Source organism: Scyliorhinus canicula, chromosome 13, assembly GCF_902713615.1.
Source record: "Scyliorhinus canicula chromosome 13, sScyCan1.1, whole genome shotgun sequence".
Classification (NCBI taxonomy): Eukaryota; Metazoa; Chordata; class Chondrichthyes; order Carcharhiniformes; family Scyliorhinidae; genus Scyliorhinus; species Scyliorhinus canicula.
The window spans coordinates 114,442,312-114,456,607 of record NC_052158.1 but is presented as its reverse complement, the minus strand read 5'-3'; the positions used below and the strand labels follow the sequence as shown (position 1 = coordinate 114,456,607).

Below are 14,296 nucleotides of genomic sequence, written 5' to 3'. Positions count from 1 at the left end.
AAAGCATTACACAGGGCATAACATATGTGTGATGAGCAGCATATAACTTTACTTCATACTGTTCACTTCACGAGAATTATTTATTATTTTATGCTTTATGCAGACTGGAACTCTGACTGAAGATGGACTGGATTTGTGGGGCTTAGTATCAACTAAAGGGAAAGGGTATGTTCACTTGAAATATAGAACCAAAAACATTTTATAAGTTTAATTGCTTGGTGCAAGATTGTTTTTAACATCCACACGTTAGCTTTTGTGGGAGGTAGGTTTCTCTGCTGGCAATGGACCATAGGAAAAATTTCATATCAGAAGTCATAGTACTCCAAGGATTCTTATTGGAGCAACTTCTATGCTTTATCTACATTGTTTGATATATTTGGCAAATGTAGTGATCTAACCAGTTCGTAATTATACTGTTGGACCTTTCACCATGCCACTTTTTAAAACAACATACAAGTTACATGATCTAAATTTTTCGACTGACACATCAAATTTTGAACTACTTTCGGACATGTTTGAGAAATATTTTCATCTTTCAAAATACTTAAAAGGCATTAATGATTTTGATGGTTCAATGTGGTTTTAGATTATTTATGAGAAATGAAGAGCTTTAAATTGTTTACCATAGGGGAACAAAACAGCTCAGATTGATGACTAATCTTGGGTGTCTAATAAGACCTTTCTAAATGTCCAGTTTACAGAACATATTCAAGTTTAGCAATGGAGACATGTTACCATGGGGGCCATTCTTTGGTGCTATGGCCAGTTGTCACTCACTGGTGCTCTTAGATAACACTCTTCAAGGCGACCCACTGGATTTAAAAATGTTTGAGACCACTCGTTGGGTAAGAAATAGATGGCACGTTTTAAAGAAACTGCATACTTTCATTTTCACAATTCAAGACTCAGATTTATTTCTTCACTCCAATGCTTAGCATTCTGTTTGTCCAAAAGCATTTTGTCAATTCTGTTTATACCTATCTCTGCATCTCCTTTCGTCCTACAACCTTGTCTCTTGGACTCTGCATTACTTTGACCTCATATCTCTCTACCTTTTGACCCACCATTGCTAACTGGGCTTTCAGCACCTAGCTGCTCTCTTTGGAATTCCCTTCCTAAACTCCTTCTTCTCCTTTAAAATTGCCCTTGAAATTCATTTGTTTGACCAAGCTTTTAGTTTCCCCTCCTAAAATGTTTTCTTCCTTCCTACTTCCTCAGCATGTATTTCTGATTTATGTCTGTGAAATGCTTTGGGGTATTTATCTATGCTGAATTGTTCTGCATATATGAAACTATTACTTTTGTCATTATTTCAGCATTGTGTTGTGTGACTTGTAAAGTTCCAGGGAGCTTGCAATGTCTTTGAACAGTCCATAGATTTTAAAATTACTTTGATATCTTGGAAGTAATTTAACCAAATTGGTTAGACAGAAAATTGGTGGGATTGAATTAGTTGCGGCTTTTTTACATCCCACCTGCATTTAAGTTCCATTGAAGGAAATAAAGTTGGGCAGGGTGTGAAACAGGGGACTGATGGAACCTCATCAGCTGCCTGTCAAGTGGATACGGTCAAAATTCTCCCAATCCATATCATTTTGTTAACATTTTGATTTTTAGTTCAAATTCATCATGACGGTTAAGTTTGGCTGTGTTAATTACAAATTAATTGTTTTTACTTTTATGTAGATAGTAACCATGAACTGCAGACTTACCCTGACCCCGATAAATAGACGCAGACTAAAACTGTGGTTGATGGGTTAGGAAGTGCATGCTTTAATGCTAAATTTTGTAAATAAATGCTTGTAAAAGTGTGCAAAGATTGACTTCAGTTCTATTCTTTACCAATTAACTTTCTGGAGTAAAAAAAGCTGTTGGGAAAGAATTTGTGTTGGAGAGGAAACTGAAATGATCTTATTCTGTGTGTGAAAGAAAGCCTCCTTAAAATATTCCCTGATTAAATCCTTGAATATATTATTAACAAAACAATATGAGTAAGAAATTGCATTCAGCAAAAGTAGACTTAATGTGGAATTTTTAGCTGAAGTTGTGTTCTGTTGGAGTTGCCATCTTCAGTTGTGGTCATATTTGCCTGTTCCAGTGGGTTAAGTGACTATTTCAAATCCCAGAACAGTGTTTGAAGAATAACAGAGCATTCTCCCATTCTCCTGACCAACATTTTCCCTCTCATCTAAGGCAGACAAACTGGTCATTAATCTCATTTCCAGTTTGTGAAACTTCATGGTGTGAAATTGGCTATTGCGCCTGCCTGTAGATATGCAGTGGCTGCAATTCCAAAGTAATTATTAGTGTTGTGACGTACTTTGGGATGTCCCAAGTATGCAAAGGTTTCTCTGCAATTATAAGCCCTTTCCTTCTTTCCACATCACATGCTTTGAATTGGTCAGTCTACCAGCTGTTTTAAGATTGCACATCTAATTACAAGAATGTAAGAGGTCACTGGCCAAATATTTTCAGACTGCCTTTTTCCCAACATGCTGCTGGATATAAATATGTTAAGATATATGTAAATTTAAAACAAACTAAAAGTTTAATTAGCCATGTATTTTTGAATTCATGACAGGAATTGAAAGAAAACACAATGTTAAAACAGCAAAATGAGGAAGCACTTTCATTTATCGTCAAACCAGGACCTGGAGCTAATAAGGTACATGATTTTCTTTAACCGATACTTAATGCTTTCCTTCAAACCAGGAACTCAGTTCATCAGAAAATCTCCTGCTTTGCACTCTTAAACCAATTAACTCATCAATTTGTATGCAAATGTTTACATAAGTTTGCCATTGTTACATGTACCGAGTGAGAAGTATTGTTCTGCTTACAGTCCTGGCAGATCATTCCATACATAAATACCTAGAACATACTCTAATAATTAATAATTATAGAACATACTATAATAACAACTATAAAAAATGTAGGAAGAGGATCTGTAGGGGAGAGCTCGCAGAGATTAGCCACGCTCCGGTGCCATCTTGGAAATAAAAATGTTTTAAATCCAGCTGCAGCCTGTTGTTTTTTTGTGCCCAACATCAGTCAGGAAGAGGAAGAGCTGGTACGATCCCTTGTGTTGGCCCCCTTGGCTCAGTACTGGTGTTTGGAGAAATACTCAGCATAAAATCCCTGGCCTGGGTGCAGGTCAGAGAGGGTAGCTCTTCGGGGAGAGGGGTGATAGTTTTATTATTGTGTGTACACCGTAACAAAACCTGTTGTTCATTTCTACCCGACTGTGCTATCCTGTTGTCCCTCCTATTCAGGTTCTACACAAGCTATTCAGCTACATGGAGAGAGTGTCTAATGGAATTAGCTTTGCATTTCTTTAACACTAACACAATAGACCAAATGGCCTTGTGTGCTGTAAAACACTGTGGGCGCAATTTACCCGAATGAGAACAGTCATATAACTTACGATTAGACGGGTGTTTCCTGGCATTCGAGGGCCGAGAAACACCATGCTATCAAACGGTCATTCGGGTAGATTGGGGAACTCAGTGTCGAATGAGCAGTCCTGTTTTCTGCACTGAGGATTTTTAAATGGTGTTCCACTCTCTCCAGCCCCAAAATGGCCCCCGAATTCCACCCTCCCCCCATCCCTCCAAGCACTAACCCACCGTGCAGGGCACCCACAGGCCCTATCTTCGTTCCTCAAAAGAACTTGGATCCTGGCAGTGCAGGGTGCTAGGTTGGTAGTGTCGGGGTGTCCAGGAGGCACCAGAAGTGACAGTGTACCACCCTGCCCAGATGGGAAGCACCTGGGGTCCTCCGATCCCTTGGGAGTCCCCCACGGGTGCCGTTCCATTGGGTCAACATTTACGGAGACCAGCACTAAACGGTGCTTGTCCGAGTCTCCAAGGTGAATTGGTTAGATCTGACACCTTGATTAGATCTTGGGAACGCATATTAGAGTGATTAATTAGTAGTTGTCTCATTCTAATATGCAGATTTGCCAGAAAGTGATCCCGCCCACAATGGGCGGGATTCACATTGTGACATCCCGTGAGATCACATTAGGTCTCGCAAGGTGTGGCAAGCCAGGTAGATCCCGGAAGAGGGATCTCCTGGCATCTACCGGCCACGCCACGCTACATATCGGGCGCAACGCGGCTGGTAAGATCACACCCTGTGGTTCTAATACCAGCAAAGTAATAGTACACAAAACATATTTAAGAATAATTCATTTATCATATTCCTTAACAGGACCATGTTATTGTATATTACAGGTATCAAAGGAAGGCATTATAGTCCTGAAGCAATATCCATTCTCACCAGCACTACAGAGAATGTCAGTTGTAACGCAAGTAATTGGAAAAGAAAAACTGACTGTCTACCTTAAGGGAGCACCAGAGACGGTTATTCATCTTTGTAAACCTGAAACAGGTTTGATTGGCTAACCATGAATATGAAAGTACTTGATGAATCATTTATTGATATTATGATTAGTTCCTGAATATATGAAATTAATGATACGTATTCCTGTCAGCACACATGTTGGGAGAAAGTCAACTAAATTTGATAAGTGCTCAATGATATTTCTCAAAAATAATTCTAACTGCCTCAAACACAATGAATTCCAGTGAAGTGTAGTAACAATAATCATCTGCAGAAATGCAACAGCTATTTGCTCTCAGTATGAACCAACAAACAAAGAGATATGATTTATACAAAGTGGCAAAGATTAATGGGAGACTAGAGGATTGGGAAATCTTTAGGGGGCAACAGAAAGCTACTAAAAAGTTATTAAAAAATTGGATAGATTAAGTGAATGGGCTAGGGTCTGGCAGATGGAATATAATGTTGACAAATGTGAGGTTATCCATTTTGGTAGGAATAACAGCAAAAGAGATTATTATCTAAATGATAAAATATTAAAACATGCTGCTGTGCAGAGGGACCTAGGTGTGCTAGTGCATGAGTCACAAAAAGTTGGTTTACAGGTGCAACAGGTGATTAAAAAGGCAAATGGAGTTTTGTCCTTCATTGTTAGAGGGATGGAGTTTAAGACTAGGGAGGTTATGCTACAACTGTAAGCGGTGTTAGTGAGGTCACACCTGGAGTATTGTGTTCAGTTTAGGTCTCCTTACCTGAGAAAGGACGTACTGGTGCTGGAGGGTGTGCAGAGGAGATTCACCAATGTTGTGTTATGCTTCTTCATGTAGCATAAGCTGCTTCCTTGATGTATGCTCTGACAAAGGAAGGTTCAGGCTTGGAGATAGGTTTAACAGTTAACAATTCTCCTACTTGAGTTTGACTCTCCTGCTAATCTTGCTATAGTAACTCAGTCTAACTAACCAGTCTGCTCTAAGCCATGCGGTGGGTGTGATGCTTCTGATCTCTTGGTGTTGCCTGTGGAAAGAGAAAGAGCATGTGTGCCCTGTCCTTTTATATGGGTTGTCCCCTTGTGGTACTGTCACCTCTGGGTGTCTTGACTGCCCATTAGTCGTGTCCTATTCTATAAGTTCATTAGCTGTATGTCTGCATGTCATGATGTCTCTGGTGCTCCCTCTAGTGTTTACTTAGTCTTAGTGTATTTGCATTAACCCCTTGTGTATTTACAGTGATGCATATCACCACAACTAGGTTAATCCCAGAGTTGAGGCGGGTTGGATTACGAGAAAAGGTTGAGTAGACTGGGACTGTACTCGTTGGAATTTAGAAGGATGCGGGGGTGGATCTTATAGAAACATATAAAATTCTGAAGGGAATAAATAGGATAGATGTGGGGAGGTTGTTTCCACTGAAGGGTGAAAGCAGAACTAGGTGGCATAGCCTCAAAATAAGGGGAAGTAGATTTAGGAGTGAGTTCAGGAGGAACTTCTTCACCCAAAGGGTTGTGAACCTATGGAATTTCCTACCCAGTGAAGCAGTTGAGGCTCCTTCATTGAATGTTTTCAAGATAAAGATAGATAGATTTTTGAAGAATAAAGGAATGGTGTTCGGGCGGGAAATTGGAGTTGAGTCCCCAAAAGATCAGTTATGATCTCATTGAATGGCGGAGCAGATCGAAGGGTCAGATAGCCTACACCTGCTCCTAGTTCTTATGTTCTTATTGATGTGTTGGGTACTCTGGATCCGTGGAGACTGCATTTACCTCAGCAGTAACACATACAGGCTACCAACACTATTTTATTAAGCTAGAAACTGTTGAACGTACTTTCACTGTTAACACTATGTTAGATTAAACTAAAGACCTATGCCTATCCTAACCAGTCTATGCACTCAGCACTTGGTGAAGATCTGTGCTGCAAGCTGTGAGCTCTGTCCTTCTGAGAGGCTGCATCCCAAATGAGCGGGAAAACTGATGCCCTCTGTCTTTATAGTGAGTGTGCTCTAACTGGTGATTGGCTGCGGTGTTGTGTGTGTTGATTGGTCTTGCTGTGTGTCAATCAGTATGTGTGTCTGCACCATGATATACTGGTGTATATTATGATGTGGAGATGCCGGCGTTGGACTGGGGTGAGCACAGTAAGAAGTCTTACAACACCAGGTTAAAGTCCAACAGGTTTGTTTCAAACACGAGCTTTCGGAGCACGGCTCCTTCTTCACCTGAAGAAGGAGCCGTGCTCCGAAAGCTCGTGTTTGAAACAAACCTGTTGGACTTTAACCTGGTGTTGTAAGACTTCTTACGGTGTATATTATGACACTTATTATGATGAGGTAATCTATTTTTGATGGAGTTGGGTTGAGGGAGGGATGTTACCCAGGACATGAGCAGAATGAATGAGTTCACAAAATGACTTGATGTGATGGAGAGAATTGATGAGACCAGTATGGTTGATGTTGTGCACTTGAAAAAGTGTCATATAATAGATTTGTTAGCAAAATTAAAGCTGTGGGATTAAAGGGGCACTGGCAACGCGGATCTATAATTAGTTAAGGAACAGAAAGCAAAGGGTACTGGTAAACAATTGTTTTTTAGACTGGAGGCACTTGTATAGTGGTGTTCACTAAAGGTTGGTACATTACATTAACAGCCTGGACTTGAGCGAACAGATAATTATTTCAAAGTTTTATGATAAAAACCTCCAAAGTGTACTAAATAATGAGAAAGATTGTAGCAAATTTCAAGAGAACATTGACAGGTTGGTGAAATGATAGATGAAATTTTAAGCTCAGAAGTGTGCAGTAATGCAATTTGATAGGCTGAGTAAGGAGAAGCAATACAAACTGAGGAGTACAATTTTGAAGGGATGCATAAAGAAAGAGACCTGAAGGTGTCTGTAGCAGCCCTTGATCAACCCTTGCAAAGCTGGAGTAGGCATAACGGACAAAATGGCTTCCTTCTGTACTATATCATTGTATCAGCCTATCCCTGTTCTTCTTTAAATTATGTCATATGAACTGCAATGTTCATTGTGAATCTTTTTGCTTTGCGATTGGACCTCAGTTTAACTGATTTTCTGTACATTTAGAAAATTGGACTGTGCAGGGCCAGTGTATACATGTCAATCACCGTAAGCTAAACATGTGTTCAGTTACCCGAGAAAAGAACAAGCATGTAACCTGCAGCTGAAATGCCTTTGTCTTATTAATACTGTAGCAGTATTTGTGGGTGTGTTGTGGCTTATTGTGGTTGTTGTTTGGTGAGCCTGGACATTCACTTGGGGAGGGCGGAAGAGTTCATTCACCTATAATAAACCAAGTCCGCATGAGGTATGGAGAATGTAGTTGCAAAACCTCTGGGGAAACTCTAAAAAGAAGGAGGAGAATGAGGGCTCTCCGCGGAAGGTCCTGACCATGGCTGGTTTTCAGACCCTCACCTCATCCAGGAGCACTGGAGAGTTGTGAAGGTATTTTAGACTACTTACCGGAGCAGTTCTTCAACTTATTCTTCAACTTATTTGTGCTCTGTTGTGTCCTCTACAACATTTCATCGTGAGTGCAAACATTGTTACCAGAAATCCTGAAGTCTTCTCTGGGGGAGAGAAGGAGGAGAAGTAGGCAGGGAGGATACAGCTAGAATCCTTCAGTCTTGATGGGCTGTCCAGGAATTACTGTTCATATTCCGTATCCCTCAGGAAATATCCTTTCACTGCCATAGATCCCCCATTCCTCACGTTAACAGCATATGGGACATCCCATCACTGCGACCCCTTGGCCAGGATCCTGCAATAAAGCCAATCACCAATAACCCTTCCATTGCATCTTTATCCCAAAACACATCTTCGTATAAAAACAAAAATGAATTTCTCACATTTATGCATTACCCTAGTGCCTGCCTGGCTGATGCCATTGCCTATCCTCATGTTCCTTCGCAGTGGGGATCTGAGGGAAACTGATAAAATACGAACAGGACTAGACAGGGTGGATGCAGGAAGGATGTTTCCGATGGGCGTACTCCTGCTCCTTTTACTATGTTTCCATGCTATCCCCTATTGGCTAATAGAAGGCTGCTGATTATCAATGGGCGATTCTACAGATGATCTTGGAGAACAACCTTGAGCAGTTCTAGCTTAGACGGCCCGGCTTTGGACTGAACTCAGGAGAGATGGCAGCAATCTGGGCTGGCTGACTGGCAGGCAACAGCAAACACCAATGGAGTGGCAGTAGTGGGAGGATGAATGCTGTCATCCTGAGAGAGGGCAGTAGATTTGTGTTTAATGGAGCCACTGTCATTCCCATGGGCTGCACTTCAGGAATCCGAGCCATCTAGAAGTTGGTCATGAAGCGCACCACCTCCATACTCCCAGAACGCCTGGATTCACTGCACTCCCTGGCCGTGCTCTGAGGGATATCCAAGGTAGGTTCTTTACTCAGAGAGTGGTTAGGGTGTGGAATGGACTGCCTGCTGTGATAGTAGGACACTTTAGGAACTTTCAAGCAGTTATTATATAGGCACATGGAGCACACCATTATGACAGGGAGTGGGATAGCTTGATCTTAGTTTCGGACAAAGCTCGGCACAACATCGAGGGCCAAAGGGCCTGTTCTGTGCTGTACTGTTCTATGTTCTATGATCTGTTTGAGGGCAGATAGCTGGACCGCTGTGAGAGCTTGCATACCCCTTTAAGCAATAAGATCTGCAGAACTGATGGCAACCGTCTGAACGCCCATTGCAGCATCGAGATGCTGATTGGTTTCTGTGTGTGCTGCAGTGGAAGCTGAGAGAGTAGTCACCAGTCGATATGGCACAGCTGTCATGAAGTTGGCCACCATTTCCCCCTGGGAAAGGATGTTCTCTGACACATTGAGGCTGGATTCCTTTGACATTGACAGAAGGCTGCCTGGCAGGCTAGTCGATACACCAAGCATTTTGGTGTTTGAGGTCATCAGCATTCCCCTGTATGGTGCTCCATCAAAGTCCTCATCTGAGTTTCCAGCAGCAGAACCTGTGCGTGGTTTTACTCCCAGGGAGCTGACATGTTCGCTACCCTTTCCCTTCACCTGGCTGCAACCAAGTCAAGCCCAGTGACTCACGCAATTCCCATAATTGTGACACTAATAAAGATTACTATTCATATATATTATTATAATAAAACACATGCAATACCAATAGCTGAGCTTGTTGCTGTTGGAGTGATAGTGCTTCTTCATCAGTGTTGTGGAACTTATTTCTCTTTCGCCTAAACTGACGTGGCTGGACAGTCAGTAGTTCCAGTGCCAAATCCTTGAACCTGGGATTCTGCCCTGGCATTCCATTAGCTTTGTTTCCAATTGCAGCCTATTGTACCACTGGCAGTCAGCAGCAGCTTCCTTCCAGCCAGTACAACTCCCCTTTAAGAGAGTGAAACTGCCTTTAAGAGTTGGGGGTTATCTGGAACACGTACTAATCGTGAACAAGGTTGAGCATGAAACCATCCAGCAGCATAGGTCACACTTGGCCGCACATTAAAATCAGGGACTAGGCGTGGGAGTCGAAATCCACATCCAAAATCAGGTGCATCTGGATTTTTATCTCTTTATACTTGTCCTTATCAGTGAGGAGAATGTGTTGCAATAATGATAAGTTAACTTCCAGCACAAATTCACATATCTTGCAGTTCCACGAAGTTTCTCAACTGAATTGCAGCGCTACACGAAGCAGGGTTTTCGAGTTATTGGATTTGCATTTAAGTCTCTTTGGAATGGCAGAGACATCACAGTGGCCAATTTGAACAGGTGGGTCACGTCAGCACACTCCAATCACTGTGGACGGGGTATTCCTCCTTCAGTGCATTGATCATGTCAGTTTATCATTGGAACAGAATACAATCTCAAAGACACCTGCAAATTTATTAATTCAAACTTTCACAAAACTATTCAATAAATGTTAACAGTTGCTCACCCACAATCTGTTCCAATGTTGTTGCAGCATTCACACTGTTGGAGGACTATACAACTGGCACATAACAAGTAAAACTCTGAGACTGGTATATAGATTTTAAAAAGTTGATGCTAAATGTCAGGAGACACGATCAGTTTTCTAACATGTTTTTATTATTCACTAAGCTTCTCAGATTTTTTATCTTCTTTATAAAAGGTGTAATTTTTCAGACATGTGCCAAACACAAAATATTTACACATTTAAATGTAAATATCAAGTATTTTGGAAATACATTAGTTCCCATCTTACATAAGGAATGAATTTCATATTTTTTTAAAAATCACTAACAGAGCGGTGAGGCTGTGTAGTTTAGCAAAGTACAGATCTGGGACTGGATTCTCCATTTGGGAGATTCTGGGCTGGATTCTTCGATTTCGAGGCTATCATAGAACTTACAGTGCAGAAGGAGGCCACTCTGCCCATCGAGTCTGCACCGGACCTTGGACAGAGAGCCCCACTTAAACCCACGCCTCCACCCTATTCCCATAACCCAGTAACACTAAGTGCAATTTATCATGGCTCATCCACCTAATCCACCTAATCCACCTGGAGTACGGGAGATTGAGAGTATAGAGGTCAGGAGCACAGATTTGACTTCGCAGGAGGGTGCCAGTGTTCAGGTAGGTGGTTTGAAGTGTGTCTACTTCAATGCCAGGAGTATACGAAATAAGGTAGGGGAACTGGCAGCATGGGTTGGTACCTGGGACTTCGATGTTGTGGCCATTTCAGAGACATAGATAGAGCAGGGACAGGAATGGTTGTTGCAGGTTCCGGGGTTTAGGTGTTTTAGAAAGCTCAGAGAAGGGGGCAAAAGAGGGGGAGGTGTGGCGCTGCTAGTCAAGGACAGTATTACGGTGGCGGAAAGGATGCTAGATGGGGACTCTTCTTCTGAGGTAGTATGGGCTGAGGTTAGAAACAGGAAAGGAGAGGTCACCCTGTTGGGAGTTTTCTATAGGCCACCTAATAGTTCTAGGGATGTAGAGGAAAGGATGGCGAAGATGATTCTGGAAAAGAGCGAAAGTAACAGGGTAGTTGTTATGGGAGACTTTAACTTTCCAAATATTGACTGGAAAAGATATAGTTCGAGTACATTAGATGTGTCGTTCTTTGTACAATGTGTGCAGGAGGGTTTCCTGACACAATATGTTGACAGGCCAACAAGAGGCGAGGCCACATTGAATTTGGTTTTGGGTAATGAACCAGGCCAGGTGTTAGATCTGGAGGTAGGTGAGTACTTTGGAAACAGTGACCATAATTCGGTGACCTTTACATTAGTGATGGAAAGGTATAAGTATACCCCGCAGGGCAAGAGTTATAGCTGGGGGAAGGGCAATTATGATGCCATTAGACATGACTTAGGATGTGTAGGTTGGAGAAGTAGGCTGCAAGGGTTGGGCACAATACGTGGAGCTTGTTCAAGGAACAGCTATTGCGTGTTCTTGATAAGTACGTACCAGTCAGGCAGGGAGGAATGGGTAGAGCGAGGGAACCGTGGTTTACCAAAGAAGTGGAATCTCTTGTTAAGAGGAAGAAGGAGGCCTATGTGAAGATGAGGCGTGAAGTTTCAGTTGGGGCGCTTGATAGTTACAAGGAAGCGAGGAAGGATCTAAAGAGAGAGCTAAGACGAGCAAGGAGGGGACATGAGAAGTCTTGGCAGGTAGGATCAAGGAAAACCCAAAAGCTTTCTATAGGTATGTCAGGAATAAAAGAATGACTAGGGTAAGAGTAGGGCCAGTCAAGGACAGTGGTGGGAAGTTGTGAGTGGAGGCTGAGGAGATAAGCGAGATACTAAATGAATACTTTTTGTCAGTATTCACGCAGGAAAAAGATAATGTTGTGGAGGAGAATGCTGAGACCCAGGCTATTAGAATAGATGGCATTGAGGTGCGTAGGGAAGAAGTGTTGGCAATTCTGGACAAGGTGAAAATAGATAAGTCCCCGGGGCCTGATGGGATTTATCCTAGGATTCTCTGGGAAGCCAGGGAAGAGATTGCTGAGCCTTTGGCTTTGATTTTTATGTCATCATTGGCTACAGGAATAGTGCCAGAGGATTGGAGGGTAGCAAATGTGGTCCCTTTGTTCAAGAAGGGGAGTAGAGATAACCCCGGTAACTATAGGCCGGTGAGCCTCACGTCTGTTGTGGGTAAAGTCTTGGAGAGGATTATAAAAGATACGATTTATAATCATCTAGATAGGAATAATATGATTAGGGATAGTCAGCATGGTTTTGTGAAGGGTAGGTCATGCCTCACAAACCTTATCGAGTTCTTTGAAAAGGTGACTGAACAGGTAGACGAGGGTAGAGCAGTTGATGTGGTGTATATGGATTTCAGTAAAGCGTTTGATAAGGTTCCCCACGGTCAGCTATTGCAGAAAATACGGAGGCTGGGGATTGAGGGTGATTTAGAGATGTGGATCAGAAATTGGCTAGTTGAAAGAAGACAGAGGGTGGTGGTTGATGGCAAATGTTCAGAATGGAGTTCAGTTACGAGTGGCGTACCACAAGGATTTTTTCTGGGGCCGTTGCTGTTTGTCATTTTTATAAATGACCTAGAGGAGGGCACAGAAGGTTGGGTGAGTAAATTTGCAGACGACACTAAAGTCGGTGGAGTTGTAGACAGTGTGGAAGGATGTTGCAGGTTACAGAGGGACATAGATAAGCTGCAGAGCTGGGCTGAGAGGTGGCAAATGGAGTTTAATGTAGAGAAGTGTGAGGTGATTCACTTTGGAAAGAAAAACAGGAATGCAGAATATTTGGCTAATGGTAAAATTCTTGGCAGTGTGGATGAGCAGAGGGATCTCGGTGTCCATGTACATAGATCCCTGAAAGTTGCCACCCAGGTTGATAGGGTTGTGAAGAAGGCCTATGGTGTGTTGGCCTTTATTGGTAGAGGGATTGAGTTCCGGAGCCATGAGGTCATGTTGCAGTTGTACAAAACTCTAGTACGGCCGCATTTGGAGTATTGCGTACAGTTCTGGTCGCCTCATTATAGGAAGGACGTGGAAGCTTTGGAAGGGGTGCAGAGGAGATTTACCAGGATGTTGCCTGGTATGGAGGGAAAATCTTATGAGGAAAGGCTGATGGACTTGAGGTTGTTCTCGTTAGAGAGAAGAAGGTTAAGAGGTGACTTAATAGAGGCATACAAAATGATCAGAGGGTTAGATAGGGTGGACAGTGAGAGCCTTCTCCCGCGGATGGAGGTGGCTAGCACGAGGGGACATAGCCTTAAATTGAGGGGTAATAGATATAGGACAGACGTCAGAGGTAGGTTTTTTACGCAAAGAGTGGTGAGGCCGTGGAATGCCCTACCTGCAACAGTAGTGACCTCGCCAACATTGAGGGCATTTAAAAGTTTATTGGATAAGCATATGGATGATAATGGCATAGTGTAGGTTAGATGGCCTTTAGTTTTTGACTTCCCATGTCGGTGCAACATCGTGGGCCGAAGGGCCTGTACTGCGCTGTATCGTTCTATGTTCTATGTTCTATGTTTTCGCTGCTCCTAGTACGGTTTACGCTATATTGGGAAGACTAAATGCAGACTGGGTGACTGCTTTGCGGAATGCCTTCACTCAATCTGAAAGCATGACCCCAACCTTCCCATTGCTTGTCATTTCAACTCAGCATCTTGCTCTCATGCCCACATTGCCATCCTCAGCCTGCTGCAATGCTCCAGTGAAGCCCAATGCAAACCGGAGGAATAACACTGCATCTCCCGATTAGGCATGTTTCAGCCTTCCGGACTCAACATTGAGTTCAATGACTTTAGACTGTGAACATTCTCCTCCATCTTGACCCCTTTATTATCCTTTGTTTTCTTGGTTTGGCCCAACGAAATCCTCCTCCCCCACAGGACCATTTGTCACTGGTTCCTTTGTCTAGCTTTCACTTGTTCTCCTAATAACTATCTTACCTTTATGTCACCATCAGCACCTTCTTTAGTCCTAATGCTGTCATAACACTCCCTTTGTCTTGTGCCC

At 42.6% G+C, this 14,296-nt stretch overlaps 1 protein-coding gene across 3 annotated transcripts in view; it reads left to right on the top strand.

Moving 5' to 3' along the window:
• Positions 1-14,296, top strand: part of LOC119976236 (probable cation-transporting ATPase 13A4) — a 171,330-nt gene that overhangs the window by 86,138 nt on the left and 70,896 nt on the right. For 2 of the 3 annotated variants that reach the window (XM_038816583.1, XM_038816581.1), the window contains exons 13-17: positions 104-165; positions 695-845; positions 2,582-2,665; positions 4,236-4,392; positions 9,993-10,110. In XM_038816583.1, the coding sequence (XP_038672511.1) occupies positions 104-165; positions 695-845; positions 2,582-2,665; positions 4,236-4,392; positions 9,993-10,110 (572 nt within the window). The remainder of the gene's footprint in view (positions 1-103; positions 166-694; positions 846-2,581; positions 2,666-4,235; positions 4,393-9,992; positions 10,111-14,296) is intronic. The other variant, XM_038816582.1, reaches the window with a different exon arrangement.